General features: G+C 41.5%; 1 protein-coding gene across 1 annotated transcript in view; it reads right to left on the bottom strand.

The window, feature by feature from the left end:
- The window catches only part of LOC126456231 (brachyurin-like), a 330,534-nt gene extending 311,091 nt beyond the window's left edge, over positions 1–19,443 (bottom strand). The window contains exons 1-3 of the mRNA XM_050091984.1: positions 19,434–19,443; positions 8,955–9,123; positions 3,799–3,944 (exon numbers count right to left, since the gene is read on the bottom strand). Coding sequence (XP_049947941.1) covers positions 3,799–3,944; positions 8,955–9,123; positions 19,434–19,443 — 325 coding nt within the window. The remainder of the gene's footprint in view (positions 1–3,798; positions 3,945–8,954; positions 9,124–19,433) is intronic.
- Positions 19,444–19,656: the final 213 nt, after the last annotated feature.

Here is a 19,656-nt window from a genome sequence, read left to right as displayed (position 1 = left end):
GGGTAAGTATTGCCTCACATGTTCCAGCATTTCTACAGAATCCAAACTGATTTTCCCTTCTACCAATTTTACCATTGTTCTGTAAAGAATTCGTGTTAGTATTTTGCAACCGTGACTTATTAAACTAATACTTCGGTAATTTCACATCCGTCAGCACCTCCTTTCTTTGGAATTGGAATTATTATATTTTTATTGATTTATGATGGTATTTTGCCTGTCTCATACATCTTGCTCACCATATGGAAGAGTTTTCTCTTGCTCTCCTGACGCTTTCAGTAGTTCTAACAGAATGTTGTCTGCTCCCATGGCTTTCTTTTGACTCAGGTTTTTCAGTGCTATATCAAATTCTTCATGCAGTGTCATATGTCCCATCTCATCAATATCTACATTCTCTTCTATTTCTATATTATTGCCATCACTTACAGGGAGCCACTACGATGCATCTCCTCCATGTTAAATTTAGCAAATAGAAGGAACATTTTTTCTAAAACCATTAAACATATTGCTCTGAAATTTGGACTACATGTTCAGTGACTATTTCTCTACAAAGTTATAATGCCATGTTAAGAAATATTTATTGGTTTTTGTTTTACAATTTTTTAAGCAGATGCTTATTTTTTCTGTAAAATTTTACACTTTCTCTTCTATAACTCTTGAATTATACAATATTCTTTTACAATTTGATATAAAAATGAAGGAAAGGAAGCAAACAGTATTGTTACAAACTTCATTGATATACTGTTTGCAGTTTTTGAGAAAATGTTTCTCAAAGATGAAAATTTTAAAGTTACAGGAAATGGCTTCCAAAGTTTTTTTAATACATTCCTGGCCCATAGAATGGATTATTAGTATCCTCGTCTTTTTCCAGTGTTAATTTCCTTTCACTGGTCTTTTCTTCCCTTTTGCTTCATGTTGTAGGCTTTTGTCTCTTCTTCCTGCACCTCTTAGCCTTTCTTCATCAATTAGGCGCATTGTGGAAATGGTGTTGTGTCCTGGTTGGAAATCTTAACGTTTCAGCACATCACATTTGACAATGTTTCCTTCATTGTATGTTGCCACTGCATCATACACTCCAAAAGGCAATGTTTTTATCTGAACAAACATTCTTTGGGAGTCCAAATAGAAATTAAATTACTTACACTTTCATTTGGATTTTGTGTTTTCCTTTGCAAACACTTTTCCAATAAACTTGGCTGTGATAAATTGCTGAATATCGGCTTAATTACATCAATTACAGCATTTGTCAAACTGTTTTTATTGGCATATTCCTTTCCTGATTGGTACTTACACCATGAGTCATCACCTGTGGGGCACAGTGCATGTTGTGGGTGCTCATTTGTTGATGCAATATGAAAAAACAATGCCGATACTGTTCTCCTCATATGCTCAACGCTTCTTGTATTTTGCCTAATAGCACACTCATACTACCTCTGCAATCTATTAATTGCTTCATCTGTCAATCTTCCTCTTCCTCCAAGGGTCTTACTATCACTAAGCTTCTGGGATCCTAATGTCTGCTTTAGTTAGCACAAGCGAACCCGCATGCGCTTCTGCACATGTCCAGTGCACGCCTGTTTTTTAATGTGAATTTCATTGCCATAATGTTTGAGTTCCTCTACAGCTTTATATCCCTTAGAATCACCATCTCCTAGATAGTTAAGTGTATCATACATTATACCACTCCTGTGATCTGGAAAAAATCGCTTTCACTCTCTCTACTTCCATTGCACCACTTGTGCGGTGAAAATTTGCTTCGCAACTTCCACTCTGTTCGGCCTTGGTATTACCCTTACATCTACAATGTTTTGAGAGAACAGCAACATCTATTAGTTTGCAACTGTCTCCACTGGTAGCTGTCACAACTCCATTTAGAAATTTATGACCTCTACGTTGCCATGAACGATCTAAAGCAACAGTTAAATCTCTACAATTCCCATTATATGTCACAGCTTCTTCAACTGCTTTCTTCATTGTTGCTTGAGAAATATCTTCAGCAGAAGATCCCATCAGTTCATTATAAAATCCAAACTTGGTTGGTGATTTTGGCAAGTTCATAACTCCACATAACGTTGTACCTGCAGCTCTGCCCTTGCCAATGCAACGCACGGCATGCACTAGCTTAACATTTATATCATACACCTTCTTTCCACTGTGAAATTATTTTCAATTCCAGTCCTCTTTCTTTGCAAACTTGTCATAATATGTTATGTTTAAAAAAATTAGAGAGCAAGAAACTGTAAATTATTTCATTCACATCATTACTGTCACTTTCATAGTTTTTCAATTTTTCTTTGCAGTCATAAAGTTTCTTGCTGGAAGAAGTTATATCACATTCATTTGGAGTAGTCGGTGAAGCAGTCTGAGCAGCATCTCCCTTCGAAACAACAAAATATTTCTTCTTCCACTCATTTTCTTAAACACTCGATTGCTCAAACGGGGCATATTGATATCCACAAACCAAATACGTAAAACAGGTAAGAGCAAAATTCGTCCAATACGCAAAATTGAACAGCTAAATAGCTCGAAGCAAACTCCACAAGTCAACGCACACGGTATAGCGTTTATGTTTAGCGATATGAACAGTCACTTGTCACAGAGATAAAGCCATACAACGTTGGTAAACGAAACACTGTCCAATTCCGCAAAGACATCCAGCTTGCAGCCAGCGGGCGGCGCCGTCAGAGGTGACCCACCAAGTCGCTACATCAGTTTACGCGGCGGGTGAAACTTGATTTGTTTTATTCAGAAAACTCCAAATCATTTTTAATGAAAAAACCAAGAAGCGTCGATTTTGTCATTTTCATCGTTCCGGCTCCACTTACGTCTCTCTTGTGTAGGCCTTCTACATACTCCTTCCACCTTTCTGCTTTCCCTTCTTTACCTTGGACTTGTTTTCCATCTGATCTCTAGATATTCATATAGGTGGTTCTCTTTTCTCGAAAGGTCTCTTTAATTTCCCCGTATGCAGTATCTACCTTATCCCTATGATATATGCTCCTATATTCTTAAATTTGTCCTCTAAGCATTGCTGCATATCCATTTTGCACTTCATGTCGATCTCATTTTTAGGCGTTTGTGTTTCTTTTCGCCTGTTCATTTACTGAATTTTTATATTTTCTCCTTTCGTCAATTAAATTCAATATCTCTTCTGTTACCGAAGGTTTTCTACTAGCTTTCGTCTTTTTACCTACTTCATCCTCTGTTGTCTTCACTATTTAATCTCTCAGAGCTACCCATTCTTCTTTTACTGTATTTCTTTCCCCTGTTCTTGTCGATCATTCCCTCATGCTTCCTCTGAACCTCCTTACAACCTCTGCTTCTTTCAGTTTATCTAGGTCCGATCTCCTTGAATTCCTACCTTTTTGCAGTTTCTTCATTTTTAATCAACAGTTGATGACCAATAAATTGTGGTCAGAATGCACATCTGTCCCTGGGAATGTCTTACAATTTAAAACCTGCTTCCTAAATCTCTGTCTAACCATTATATATTCTATCTGAAACCTTCCGTTGTCTACAGGTCTCTTCCACGTATACAGCCTTCTTTCATGATTATTAAACCAATTGTTAGCTATGATTCAGTTATGCTCTGCGCAAAATTCTACCAGGTGGCTTCCTGTTTCATTCCTTACCTCCAGTCCATATACACCTACTATTTTTCCTTGTCTTCCTATTCATAATGTCGAATTCAAGTCCGCCACGACTATTCTATTTATACAGTGTATACAGTGGTAAATTTTTAGATAGTGTTGGAAACTATTTGTCTATATGATAATGTATCCACATATGTGTTGGACTTACTGTTTAGCGGGACGTTGGTACCCAGGAAGAGGACGGCGACGTCGTTTTCAGGGTGCACCGTCGCCGACGTGGTGTAGATGGTCACGCGGCTAGGCTCAATAATGCTGAGACTGGTGAGTCCAAGCCTCACCTCCCACGTGCTGAACCTGTCGCAGCAAAAGAAGGTTACAGCACAGGTTAGCGTGATGAAGTAAGAATATGCTGACTTAATAGTATTCAGGAGAATTTTCTTCCTTCTTCTTCTTTTAGACAGCGTTAATCTATACTATTATAGGCTCTGCTGTACTCAAACTTTGGCAACTTTATGTCTGTTTTACTTTTGTGGCCAGATACTCTTCCTGTCGCCGAAGTTGTTTGTTACCTCAGGGAGGGAAGACGTGTGCCCAGCTTGTCTATGATCATGTATTTTGTATCTGCACAGGGCGTAAAAACGCAGAGAACCGTCACTGTCGGCACAAATGTAAACTGTGCTAGCTGGCGGTGGTTCGACTACATATCTGGGGAGCTGAACCTCGGAAGAGGGAAAGGAAACTCGACATTCGAGTCGATCTATCGGGGATGCAAAGAGTCTGAACAATACGTAGAGATAAGCATAGAGAAAAACACAAAACGTGACCAGTGCGAGGAACTGAACAACCAAGCACCAGAAACAAAGCACTGTGCAAGGTGAACGCCCCAGCCGAGGAAGTTAAATCAGCTTAAAAACGCAGCACCCGTCTATCGCTGCCGACAGGTAAACTCCTGGGTCAGTGACTCTGCCTATAAAATGCTTTGAGTGCGCCTTCAGTGGCAGCGTGGTCCACTATTCTGCAGTGAAACCTATGCCGTATCTGCGTCCACATCTATGTCCACAGGCGGGAACGCTAATTCTGTCACCCCTAAAAAGGCCACGGAGCGGCGGGGGAAGGCGTAGGTTGGAGTAACGGATGGTCCGTCTGCATCAGTGGGGATGAGAACAAGTCCACAGGCGAGCGGGAAAAGGAAGGAGCTGGCTCCAATTCCATGTAGTCCGAAGTGGGTGTCGCGGGATCAACACCACATTACCCTATTCTGTGGGTGAAAGGATGGCAAAGGAAACGGTGAGGGCGGTATGCACACTGTAACAATTTAGTCTACTGGTAGGAATATGTCATGACTGACACCGTCGCCCTGCTGACACGTAAACCGATTTATGCGAAGCAAGAGCTGTTGTGGGCTCTGTGGAGTGGGCGGGGAAGAGTGGAGGGGAGGCTTCTCCCTAGGCACTTGGCCCGCCTTCAGAGCAGAGTGTGAGAGCAGAGTTACTGCGCATTCTGTTTGAGCAGTTTTTGCGTCTGCTCGTGCTGCACCTTTTGCTGCTGTTCCTGGAGGCGCAACTGTTCCTACTAGCACTGCAAAAATGCCATCTCCGTGATGGTCACCAATTAAAACTACAAAAGAAAGAAAAGGAAAAGCGTCACATGCATAACAATATCCTACCTCGCCACTTTTCCACCAGCACAGAGGTGACACCTCCGCAAAACCGCCACACTCGGCACAAATTGTTGCAAACTTTACTAGCCGACTACTAATCCCGTGACCTGAACCCTCAGAAGAAGGAATGAAAATTCGATATGTGAGCTGATCTATCGGGGGAACAGAGTCTGAACACTGCGTATAGACAAGGGTGGAGGAAAACACAAAACGCGCGATGTAAATAGCACTGAACATACAAGTAAACGGAAATAATGGAGGACACGTCCGAGGTAGTTTAAATCACTGTAAGAACTGACGGACGTGGCTTATCGCCACCGACAGGAAAACACATGGATCAGTGGATCTGTAAAATTGTGAACTTTGGATGATGTGTATCGCTGAAGCGCAATTTCATCTTACAGGCGGCAAGGGTAGTAAACATGAGACATTTCGATATCAGGACATAAAGTTTTTGTGAATTTCATTCCGTGTACTCAATTGGACCGTAAATACGACTCGCACACAGACACGAGAACATCATATCCACGTGTCAGCATTTGAGGAAGGGCGCGTAGATGGGCTCAAAGAAGACAGTTGGAGTAATCGAAGCATTCATCAGGTTGCCCTCCATGAGGTGGGTGCACGCAACGACTGTGGTTATATTGGATTAGATAGAGCAGCAATCAGTCGTGGAATTAAGTTGTTTTAATATGACATTTATAGTCACAACGCAGATCAGATTTCGACCTGTGTCAGGTCATTATCAATGCAGTGCGGAATTGTAGCAGTTGTTCGGGCTCAGGTGAATGCTTACACAGTTCAACCATGTGTTCAACTGTGTAAGAATTCACTTGAGCACGAACAACTGCTACAATTCCGCACTGCATAGATAATGACCTGACATAGGTCGAAATCTGATCTGCGTTCTGACTATAAATGTCATATTAAAACAACTTAATTCCACGACTGGTTACTGCTCTATCTAACCCAATCGAAGCATTGTTCGACATTTGAGTAGGAGCAATGCTATTATTCGATGATGGTAACAGGAATTGGTGAACCAAGGTTGAACTGCATGCTAGGTGGGTAACCTTAAGTCTGTAAGTTGTCTTAGTGTCATGTGGTTAAGTACAGAAACTATAAAACTATAGTGCTGTGTATTGTAATTATTATTGTGTCTCCAGATTTATTTATGTTTGTTTGTGTCGAAATCATTTAATTGTTAATTTCTTGTTTGAGCTCTGCTTGTAGAACTAAATTGGAGTAAAAACCAAGTTCTGTTTAACTGTTCTTGACCTATTGCAAGAAATTTTATGTATATTTGTTAAGCTGAACTCACGAATGCACAACCCCCAGTCCTAATCCAATGACACTGAAATGCTATGTATCCATATATAAATAGTGGCAACTAGAATAGCAACACCGGGAAGGATAGAAAATAATGAAACTTCCGACAGGTTTTCGAGTATGAGATAGTAGGGGACTGGATGTAGAGCTGTGGGCTGGTAGTCCAAGAAGCCTGCTGCCATCGCCGCTCTGTCGAGGCAGTTCTTGCCGAATGACTGTGGGAAACCTGGATGAAAACTGTTGTCTCGCTTGACAAGAGCATTCTAGTTGTTGTGGTCTTCAGTCCTGAGACTGGTTTGATGCAGCTCTCCATGCTACTCTATCCTGTGAAAACTTCTTCATCTCCCAGTACCTACTGCAACCTACATCCTTCTGAATCTGCTTAGTGTATTCATGTCTTGGTCTGCCTCTAAAATTTTTACCCTCTACGCTGCCCTCCAATACTAAATTCGTGATTATCCGTCGTTATTTCCACCGCCTCTTTGATCACAGACTCTCAGATCCCTTTGGCACTGTACTGCACTATGACCTGCTCAAAGTTTTCATCAGGTGTGTCCGTCATTGTTTCTCTGTTCTGCAAATTTCATTTAAAGGAACTCTTTTTGTACGTTGCACCCAGTGCCGCATGATAATGCAAAGTGTCTGGTCTATCTACAACTAACACTGCAACGCCTAGTCGGTTTTAATGGACGGCACCGTAATTTTAATTCTGCTATTATTCGGAAAAACACGGTTCATTTACCCCTCTAGATAGCCTTTTTTTCCGGAGGTATCGAGCAGGAGTTATAGTTCGGTAGTTCAATAGATAGGCTGTTTCTCTCAGGTACGCGACCTGTACATCAGGATGGGTAGCACGACGCTTTAATTTAGCAAAGTCCTACAGCTCCAGAATTACTCTGTGGTGTGATAATTTGGAAATAAACGTTATATACGTTACCTCAAGTTCCACCCCTCCCAATAAGCGAGATACATAGAAACAAATACGAAGTAGGTAGACTACACATCTCGTCTATGGCGATGTCGTCAGAGTCTGAACACAAGCTTTGATGAGACAGTAAATGTGTAATGGCATTGTCAAGGAACGATTTAGTTCCAGAATTCACATGTAATGACTTAAGGATAAAGACCAGACCCTTACTCCTGCCAAATTGCTGTCTACTCTCTCCGTTTGAGGTACTTTCTCGTTCAGGGATGTGTGTAGCGCACAACATTCCTCGACTTCAGCAGTGGAGTAAAACATCTACCAGAAGCTTGTTCAGAATAGTAATGTGCTGATTTCAGTGGAGAGTTCTAGGAATTTGGTACAGTTTCTCGCACGTTCTTATACGGTGTCGAAAACGATATGTTTTTATAAGTGAACTAGCGACACATTCCGGCTTCATACGGTTATTTACGATGGACGAGTTGTCGGGGTTAGCGGTAATGCCGCCACCGCGCATGACTATGAATAAAAATCAGAGAACAACTTTGACCATTTAAGCAGTGCACGCCAGGGAAGTTCTCACGAGGCCTGAATGTTGTCTGTTCCGTAGTTAATGGCGTTTGGAGTGATTTCTCAGGGAAATGAAGGGAGAACATCATGGTTCGTTTGAAATGTTTATGAGAGAGAGAGAGATCGTCAGAGACTTACATCTCTTTTTCTTTCTCTTATTGCGTTAATTCACATCCACACTAAGCATTCTGCGCTAATCTCTCCGCATGGTGGTACATCAAAGAGAGGGGAACGCATGCACTCTGTTTGAGTGCAGTGCTTCGCACTTTGCAGAACTGTGCTTCCAAAGAGTTCTTCCATTCACCACTAGATGTCAATGACATTCAACATGCTTTTCACAGCAGCGGCGGTATTTAATTCGTCGTAGTTGAATGAAATATTTAAAAATTAGATACGCATTCCTTCCTCATAAGTCAGTCTATCTATCAGTGAAAACCATATCAATATCCCCCCTCCCCTACAGTAGATCCTGATAGAACAGCGACTAAGCACTTCATTTTGTATGTCGATAGGTAGATGATAGAAGAGAGAGAGAAGATAGAACGCAGAAGACGGATAAATGATAAGTAGGATAATACGGTAGATCGTGTTGCGCTGTGTCAGATGAGGACAACTGCCGGTCCCTCAAGGCAGGAAGAGTGCAATTAATAGTATATTGAAGATGACTTCATACAGGATACCAGTCCCTGTCCTGAAGTTGATAAGTAGGAAGCTTGTCGAAACATTGCTTCAAGGCAGTATTGTTTTTTAGATAATAACACAGGAATATTTCGTCAGTGCAATTCGACTTTAAGTCTTACAACAGCAAATAAACGTAGTCTTTTTTCGAATAAGCATGAGACCACTTTCTGGATCTTGGCCTTGGTACATTGTTTTTACTCACCCGGAGGCGCAGTGCCCTGCTGTTAGGACGACAGAGGCGGAGATCAGCGACCCACCACACATGGCGCCGTAGTCAATGATCAAGGACGCCTGGTGTGGGAACTGGCCGAGTGAGGCTGGGGCGCCATTTACAATGCGGCCAGCTGCCTTTTCAGCCTTTGGGTGTCCAGCTGAAACAGGCGGAAACTGGTCATGGGTTGGCAGTTTAGTTACACACTGAAGGAGGGGTTTGGGAATATGACAAGTTTTTGTTCTGGTTCTATCTATATAATCAGATAAAACTTGCACAAGTCACACAAAATGTACACTGCCCAACTTAAAAAATGAAATATCACGAAGAGGTGCTGGGATGACAATATAGCTTCATACACATAGAAACTATCGGCATGTATGTAAATGACAAGTGGAATGGCCACCAAAGTGAATTAGTGTTCTTCGTGTTTGGTATTGTTGGTAGGGTATACAAGAATCGGGATCAGCATCAGATGCTGAGTGATCACTAAGAAGAACACTGAGATGCTGTATACTCGCATGAGACACCGTTATGAACAGCTGAAATAGTTTGAAAGGGTCCTCATTGTTGGTCTCCATTTGGCCGGCTGGTCTAATCGTGTAATGTCTAAATTTGTGGGGCATTGAGGTATGACAGTGACCCGAAATTGGCCTGCAAAGGAAATTTAGGGGTAGGCATACTTGTCTTCAATCCTCTGGTCGACGACTTCTGACCATCTCAAGCTAGGACCAACTTGTGAACCGAGCTGATTGTAACGCATTCATATCAGCGTCTGACATCCGAGCACAGGTAATAGACCCCCTCCAACATTCTGTGTCAGTGACCAGCGATGACCACAACATAGTCATTTGCGTCTGGAGGGGAACCATGCCCAGGAACACCACATCGTTCAAAATGGTTCAAATGGCTCTGAGCACTATGGGACTTAAATTCTGAGGTCATCAGTCCCCTAGAACTTAGAACTACTTAAACCTAACTAACCTAAGGACATCACACACATCCATGCCCGAGGCAGAACCTGCGAGCGTAGTGGTCGCGCGGTTCAAGACTGTAGCACCTAGAACCGCTCGGCCACTCCGGCCACACCACTTCGTCGTCATGGGTTATCTCTCAGGCGACAGTTGCTTGGTGCCAGCTTTCAACAAGACAATGCTCGTTTAAATATGTCATGTGTCACTGTGAACTGTCTGCCTGATGTTGACGTACTACCTTGGCCAGCAGGACCCCCGGATCTGCCCCTGACAGGACATTTGTGGTATTTGCGTGGATGTGCGGACCAGCTTGTCTCTCGGAGACGATGCAATGGCTTTATGACAACCTTCCCAACAGACTCACTGCTTGCATGCAGGCGAGAGGGGGTGCAACGTCACACTGATACACGGGCCATACTGACAAGTTCTTTATAAATCGCTCCAACAACATCACAAACCCTCTCAACACATGAAGTTTGAGCTTCTGTCATTTTTTCACGCAGTGTAATTCACTGTTACCGACTTTAGGATCAATGTTTTTCGTGGGTCCAGGACTTATGTGCGGTACATTTTTGTTTGATGTTTTCCCACCGTGCCTAATTGGTTGTAATTTCCAGCGTTAATCTGTTTTTCCAATGAATACTTTATTCTCAGTCTGTAAAACAGAAATAGAGACAGTTCGTTATTCATTATAAAATGTAGCAAAATTAAAAGCTACTTATTCCTTTTTTATTGGTACCTGCAGAAGAGTCTCTCTTCCTTTATTTTGTTCTCATTTTCCGTCTCTTATATTCTATGTAATGGATTTTCATCTTCATCGTCTTCTTCCTCATTTGGGGAAAAATAGGGATCCTCATGACTGTAATCGGAATCCCAATGTTTTACAACCCCGTCTTGCTTTTCTTCTTGTACTTCCCTCATTCTCAAATCCTCTAACACGAATTCATTGACAATCTGACGAATACTGTCTTCTTCATCATTGGATGGTACTTTCCATCATTCTGAAAACACGATAACGCTTAGGCCACTGGCACTCAAGGCTTACAAAAATAGTTTGCCACGTTCATAGAGCAAACGTGTACAGTGAAATGTTGCGCATATTTTCTCAGTGCACGAAAATGCTAAAGCACCTAAGCAATGCATATAATCTCTAACACCCGTTGATACTGATGATGCATATTCTTTGCGTAGACAGATTTCTTTAAACTCTAACCATACGCTTATTTGGAGCAGTTCCCTTGCTTTCAACTGCGTTGTTGACACTCCAACGAGTATCCACGTCCTTTCCCTCTGGATTCCACTTCCTTGCTGCAATCTTGAAGCTCTTTGTGCGACACTAACATTCAGTGCCGCCGGATATGGAACAATAATTTGCAACTTACCACTACAGTATATATTACATATCATTAGTGTTCTAGTTACCAGCCATCGATGTTTTTGTTAATCATCCTTTCGCTATGTAGCTTTTATTTAAGAAAACTTCTACGGTCGCCTGCACCTAAACGCCACTTGGACTCTGATTGTCGAGCTGTTAACACGTACTGTGGAAATGGCTGACGCCGCTTCCCGCTCGCTAGCGAGAAACTAGTTGTTCTCCCCATTTTTCACAACATTACAGAAAAAAAATCAGCTATTAAGTTTCTGGAGAACTTGTATTTACTGACATTAAGGGCTTGAGATAAGTGAGATGTTTGGTTTAATCGGTGGCGCGGGACAACGGTAACTGGATATTGTGTAGACCTTTGGTTCCAGTAGCGGTGGAGTCTCCTTTTCTTTTTCTTTCTTTTTTGTTTAGTTCGAATATCTACATCTTTTAAATATAAAATGCATCAAATGTATACTACCTACAACATATCTAATCATCATTTTTTATAAGTAATGCAAGTCTTCTTCTTTCTAATTACCTATCACACGCAAAATTCCAGCTTTCATTGCAAATGTAATTTCTTAACCATCGACATTTTATAAAGAATTGTTAACAATTAAATTTTTGCGAAAAACGTAAATATACTCTTTATCTAGACTACCTTCATTGTTTTATATCACAAATGTGGTCTCACATGAGCCATTAGTTCTAGTACGCCTGGCAGCTTAAATGCATTGTTATTTCTCGCAACAAATCCCTTAATTAGGTTTCAGATCCATTCTATCTGGCTTAAACTGCAGTTGTACGACAGAAACTGTAAAAAAGCAGCGTTTGTACGGTGTGCTTGATGCCACGAAAAATATTTTCCGTGTTTCTGGTGGAAACTAGAACGATATATCATAAAAGACCAGGAGAAAATGTGGCACTTGGGTGGCTTTGAGGATTTTGTTGTTGCTCGCCTCGTTATCAACGTAGCAGATGTCCGTTCCAGCACTGAAATGTATACGACCGATCATAAATAATACCGTCTGCGGCTTCAATATTCAACGTTTCTGTGAAATCCCTGCGATTTGCTTTTACGTTACAGCTCACTCAGAAAGAATGCTCGTAGTTTAGATTAGCAATTTTCATCACTCTTGTTTTTAATTACAGTACTATGCCACTTCAAAACGAGGTCATGTTATGTTTTCAGTCTGCAACTGTTCGCATCACATTAGGTTTGTGGGACCAACTGGCTAGCCAGTGCTGTAGAAGATAAATGTACAGGCTAAACTTTCGTCCCCTATTATCGCTGAGTCGATGTGCGCATAATTTACAGCATAAAACGTACATATCCTTATTATCGTGTCTGACTGCAGACAGCTTGGCTTCCCCTCCACGTGAAATGAAATCTAATGAGGTGCCAGCAAACTCGGAAGAATACATATTGTAATGTTTGCATCGGTTCAATCAAGGTGAACGCATTATAGGCGTCAGCACAACAGACATTACTGTCGGTTACAAATGTCCTATTTATTGGCTTCGCGAGGGGAATCTTTCCAAGGCGGGAGATATTACTGGACGATAAATAACAACCAGCTAGTGCTAAAATTAGGTAAAGTGCATGAGCGGCAAAGAGAGTGGGACAGTACCACAACACGTCCCAGATTATATGATGTATTTTCAGAAATAGAGGAATGGATGCTCGTAACTCATACATAATCTTTTTTTAAGTTCCGTCTATTGACCCGCCTTTTAAATTAATTTATAGTGGCGTACGCCATAATTTTTAAAATACAGTAAAATTTAAAATATCCTCCAGCATCATGTTGTAATTATAAATATTGTCATTGCCATATTTTGTATTACTTGTATTCAGCCGCTTTTGGTAAACATCCGACGTTCTTTTTATCCGAGGTTGTCACTTCCCGGATTATTTCACGGTTTCTTTATATTCAGGACTTCACCTGATGATGTAACTAACGTTACGAAACCTGTCGTGCATTTGAAATAAGGCAACCATGCAACTGCAGATGTGCTTTTATTCGTCACACAAATCCAATACAGACATGATTCTCTATCCGACACAAATAACAAATGGTTCAAATGGCTCTCAGCACTATGGGACTTAACTTCTAAGGTCATCTGTCCCCTATAACTTAGAACTACTTAAACCTAACTACCCTAAGGACATCACACACATCCATGCCCGAGGCAGGATTCGAACCTGCGACCGTAGCGGCCACGACACAACTAACAGGCATTCGTACATTAAGTGACATTGTTAGAGAAAAACACAAATGGAACCTGGTGAATTAAGTAGCGATTAAAGTATCCTGGAGGGAACTTAGGTAATATTTAGGTAGTGCAAAAATTCAAATGGCTCCAAGCACTATGGGACTTAACATCTGAGGTCTTCAGTCCCCTAGACTTAGAACTACTTAAACCTAACTAACCTAAGGACATCACACACATCCATGCCCGAGGCAGATTCGAACCTGCGACCGTAGCGGCCACGACACAACTAACAGGCATTCGTACATTAAGTGACCTTGTTAGAGAAAAACACAAATGGAACCTGGTGAATTAAGTAGCGATTAAAGTATCCTGGAGGGAACTTAGGTAATATTTAGGTAGTGCAAAAATTCAAATGGCTCCAAGCACTATGGGACTTAACATCTGAGGTCATCAGTCCCCTAGACTTAGAACTACTTAAACCTAACTAACCTAAGGACAACACACACATCCATGCCAGAGGCAGGATTCGAACCTACGACCGTAGCAGCAGCGCGGTTCTGCATTGAAGCGCTTACAACCGCTCGGCCATTAGGAAGTGCAGCGAGGTGATACAAGTCATGCGACAGCGATGTGCACATATATACAGATGGCGGTAGTACAGCGTGCGGAAGGTATTGGGGGAGATGTCATTTACACTCAAGCGATTCATGTGAAAAGGCTTCCGACGTGATTATGGCCGCATGACACAAGTAACAAATTTCGAAAGCGGAATGTTAGTTGCAGCTAGACGCACCGGACGTTCCAATCCTGAAATCGTCAGGGAAGTAAATATTCCGAGATCCACAGTGTTAAAGTGTGACGAGAATACCAAACTTCAGGCATTGGCTCTCACCATGGACAGCGCAGTGGCTGACGGCCTTCACTTAAGGACCGAGAACAGTAGCGTTTGCATAGAGCGGTCAGTGCTAGCAGACAAGCAACAATGTGTGAAATAAGCGCAGAAATCAATGTGGGACGTACGACGAACGTGTTTGTTAGGGCAGTGCGGCGAAATATGGCGTTATTGGGTTATGGCAGCAGTCGACCAATTCTAGAGCCTTCTCCAACAGTGTGACATCGCCTGCAGCGCCTCTCCTGGGCTCGTCATCATATAGGTTGGTGCGGTTCGAGTATGGTAGAGACTGGACGAAACCATGGACACAGGTTGTCAATAAGGCAGAGTGGAAGCGATGGTGGTTCCACAGTAGTATAGGCTGTGTTTGCATGGAGTGGACTGCGTCCTCTGCCGCAACTCAATCTATCATTGACTATAAATGGTTATATTTCCCTACTTGGAGACCACTTGCAGCCATACATATACTTCACGTTCCCAAAGAACGATGGAATTTTCATGGATGACAATGCCCTACGTCACCGGGCCACAGTTGTTCGCGGCTGTTGTGAAGAACTTTCTGGACAACTCGGGCGAATGATTTGGCCACTTAGAATTCCCGACATGAACCCCATAGAATATTTATAGCATAATAGAGAGATCAGTACGTGGACAAAAGCCTGCACTGTCAACTCTTTCGCAGTTATGAATGGCTATGGAGGCAGTATAGCTCAATATTTATTCATTGGACTTACAACGACTTGTTGCTTCACTACGCTGGGCAACACGATATTAGGAGGTACCGAATGAGTCACCTCACTGTAGAGACACATTAAGAGAATGTCCAAGTGTTGTGCGTGCAAGTGCTGATTAATCGACGCAATAATTAATTCCTGCTCAGAAGACAACCAGAAACCGTCGATATGTAGTAACAACGTGGCATCTATGGCAGAACCAGCAGAATGAATGATAGCTTTGCGAACAATGCGAGTCTCCCACCAAGAGCAAGCTGTGGGACTGGGCTCGCGGATCCGTTAAATCCCACTGGTTAATCTCAGAGGGGCTGCTGATGATGGTGCTAGCTCGCCCGTCATCCATTCTAATGGCTGACGCATGTGGATGCGGAATAGTTAGGGGCTACTATGGGTTGCCTAGAACTCCGGTCCTAGAGAAGTGGCGGTGTCGCAGTTCACTAGCGTAGGTCATAGACATATAATTCTGCGACAGGGCCAGCCAGAAGTACATAACTTCCTTAACCCTGAGCTGCCCTAGTGGTAAAGATCAAAAACTGCCAGTAAGTCATCTGTTGCGAGATTAGTGGAGATGTTCAACAAATGAAGGACCAGTCTGTAAGGGTTTTGGGTGTTTTTCTTTCTTATATGACATTCAATTTAAGCAGTTATTGTACGTACTTGAACTGCCTTACATATCTTGAGGCGAATACTTAGTTCCAGTTGTACACAACTTCCTGTTGCTTTGTGGAAATAGGACCCGCAGAGCATTCCAAGTGGCATATACTCCTTCTCAATCCTATGTGATATTGGTCCGACACACATGAGTTATATCGCAGAATCGGTTGCATTACGAGTGTTCTGTAAGTAATATACTTCGAAGGCTAACTGCAGTTTCCCTATATTCTATCAATGAACTGAAGTCTAACACCTGTTTTATTTACAACTGAGCCTATACGATGATTTTTTTTAACAACTCGCAAACTGTTACGCCCATATATTTGTATGAGTTTATTGGTTCCGGTCATGAGTCATTGATATTGCACAGGATCTGGTAAAAAGTCCTCCCGTATTTCAAATGTGGATACAAACAAAGATAGAAAGATACGGAGTTTTATTTGTGAACAACAAATACTATGCCATTTTAAGTTAGTGTCGTCTTCCATTGCTGACACATTAAGGAAGCCTTAAGGAGCTGTCCATTTTCGTGTCATTTCCTGTGTAATGGCAGCTACTTCCTGGGTGATTGCCTCCTTCCGTGCTTGCAGAGTTGTGGGTATATGTTTGTGCACTTCAGCCTCCAAGTGTCCACAAAGGAAAAAAAGAATCAGAAAGTAATAAATCAGGTGACGTAGGGGGCAGGCGATTTCTCCTCAAGAAGAGAGAAGGCGCCTGCTGAAAATGGCATGTACGCTACTGATCGATACCTCGTCCACATCAGTAACCCCATGAAAACTCACACAGTGGCCTCTGCAAAAACAGGAGGTCTTTTTGCCGGACCCAATATTTATACTACCTGTTCCCATTTTGTAAAATTCCCAATTTCAACGTTCTGAACATTTAAGGTTCCGATTTTAGCACAGCTTTGAAGTCTTATTAATATCTGACATGATTTTGTGTGGCATTTTACACACTGTACTTCATTAAAGGTAGTATATCATCTACATAAATCTGAGATAACTATTAAATTTGACTGCCAGGTAATTAATATAACAATATTAACAGTAATGGTTTCCAAGCACTTCCCTGCGGCATGCTTGGAGTTCTAGGTCTATAGATGACTGTCCTGTTAAGGTAACATGATGTGCCCTCCATATTAACAAATTCTCAAAAAATGTTCAAATGTGTGTGAAATCTTATGGGACTTAAATGCTTAGGTCATCAGTCCCAATGCTTACACACTACTTAACCTGAATTATCCTAAGGACAAACACACACACCCATGCCCGAGGGAGGACTCGAACCTCCGCCGTGACCAGCCGCACAGTCCATGACTGCCGCGCCTTAGACCAACAAATTCTCAAACAAGATACGAGTTTCACTTTATATCCTATACAATCGCAATTTCGTTATTAACTGTTTGTGTAATAATGAGAAAGAAGGATTTCTGAAGTCAAGAAACACTGCATTTGCCTCCATACATGGCTATCAGTATGTTATGTAAGAAGGGCGCATTCCGAGTTGACGAAGATGCCACCTGTATTAATCGGTAACTAAAAGAAACATTTAACATAACAGCCAAATAAGCACAGAGTTTTCACTTGATGGTGGACAAGAGATCAATCGTCTCGGAGGGATCTTACGATGTAGTTCTTGAAGGAGATGAATTTTTTTCCGTTCTCAATGACCGAACGCGCTTACCACGTCATACCGCAGCGTCAAGTACTTAGCAAAACAATAGTACGACTTATCCATTCCCCACACTTCTTATATTATCATTTTGTTAGCGTTGTCCAGAGTTTGTTTGTTTTTTGTCAGTTTCTTCTTACATATGTCGCAGAAAATCCTTGCTCCACATTGAGTTCACTGTTGTACTTTTGTTTCTATCAAGGGCATGTCATCATAGCACATGTCTCTAGTTGTGAGGATAGAGCCCCCAGCTTTTACTTATAGTACTATAGGCACCAGGATACTACACATGTGCCGCAGAGGCATGACACACTGTGTTTTCCGCTCAGAGGACCTGGCGGAAATAACAACTGATCGATAATGTAGGGAGGCAGGTAGCAGCGTGCGAAGTTTCTACAGTTATTTCATGGGTACTTTGTATAAGACCTTGGACATGAATAACACGTATGCAAAGAACGTTTGCTAGAATGACCAGGCAGAAAAGACTTAAAGGAGATTTTATGTACTGAACTAATGTATGTGCAGATAATTTTAAAATTTATGTTAGTTTCAACAAATATGATTTATAACATCGTATCATTTCAGAACAGATAGATGTACAACAGCTAAATAGTGATAGGCACAATATGGCGTTAAGCAATGACACCCAATTTGCGCCGTATGATTCTGCTGCTACGAGAAATACGTATTCTATGATACGCGGATTTAAAGGTCGCCAATAAGTAAGCAACCAGTTATAAAATGTCACGGATTCGAGGATTAAGTAAGAGTGAATTAAATACTGCTGTGAAACATAATTTTTCTTTGGTATTCGTACATTATAGAAATACTTACGCACAAGTGGCTTTGTCTTCACCATTGGTGTAAGATTGCGCTGTAGCGTCGCATACTGGGGCAGCGCCTGTCAACAAAGGAATGTTATACATTTTTGTTGATATCGTGTTCAGCAAAACCATACGTCCAAAATACGTCATCTTCTATATCTGTATCTATACTAATAATGATGCTGTAAAAAAAGTTATGGCTGTCTCTCTATTTTAAAGACGAATTTTAGTGGGGTTTTCACAGGTAACTTGAGCGTAGACTGCGACAACATATAGGCTATGATCTGTCAAATCGGGTCAATAAAAAATATCGTAATTTAATATCTGTAACTATACTAATAATGATGCTGTAAAACTGTTGTGGCTGTCTCTCTATTTTAAAGACGAATTTTAGTGGGGTTTTCACAGGTAACTTGAGTGTGGACTGCGGCTACATACAGAAAAAATATCGTAATTTAAGGTTCTGTAAATGCGAAAGGGTGTGTGTCTGTTACTTTTCCACGACTTAAGAGCTGATTCGATTTTGATTATATTTGGTACAGAGATAGCTTGAACGCTATGGAAGAACGCAGGATACTATAAAAAAGTGTGTAATTTAAGAAATTTATTGATTTGAGGAATATTAAGTGAATTAGGAGAAAATATTTGCTCTTTGAGAATGCTGTTTAATCTTTGACTTGTGAACTTTATCGTACTTGAGAAAATGCATTTTTTGCTTGGTATGTTTTACGAAATACGATTCAATGTAACGTACCCAATGCTTGCACAATCCTCAATGTTTTTAATCCGTGCTGTACCATAATATGCGCGAAAGTATCTGAGTTATGGTTTCACGACTAAACTGCTGAACCATAAAATGTGATATAGAGACAGCTTTAATCTCGAGGAAGAACACAGGATATTTTAGAAAATAAAAAAAGCCTGCACCTAAAATGATGAAACAACGGATGGAACACGCCTGCACCGCTCAGCAACAACGATGTGTGCGTGCAGCCTTGTTGTGAACTGGTGTAGGGGATGTGATGGAGGGAGGGGGAGGGTGTGCGGCGTGTATGGTACACATCCTGAGCTAAACTTACCCAAACAAGCAGACACGTGAGGGCAGCTAAGGTTATTTCATGTACAGTAGCTTACTCACCATCACTCATCCTAACAAAACTACTGATATGCAAGCACAGGCAGAGGAAACAGCTCGTTTTCAAGTAATCAACTAAGGCAGCAAATTCTTTCATGTATTAATACTGAACTAGAATCGAGCAAGATCGCGTCTGTGGTGACAAATTATTTTACAATTTGTTGGGAGTTACATGCATTACCAATGTACATGCCCATAAACAACCAGAATTAATGAAGTTAAAACA

This window comes from Schistocerca serialis, chromosome 2 (genome assembly GCF_023864345.2).
Source record: "Schistocerca serialis cubense isolate TAMUIC-IGC-003099 chromosome 2, iqSchSeri2.2, whole genome shotgun sequence".
NCBI lineage: Eukaryota > Metazoa > Arthropoda > Insecta > Orthoptera > Acrididae > Schistocerca > Schistocerca serialis.
The sequence above is the reverse complement of the archived record's forward strand: the minus strand, read 5'-3'. Positions and strand labels throughout refer to the sequence as shown.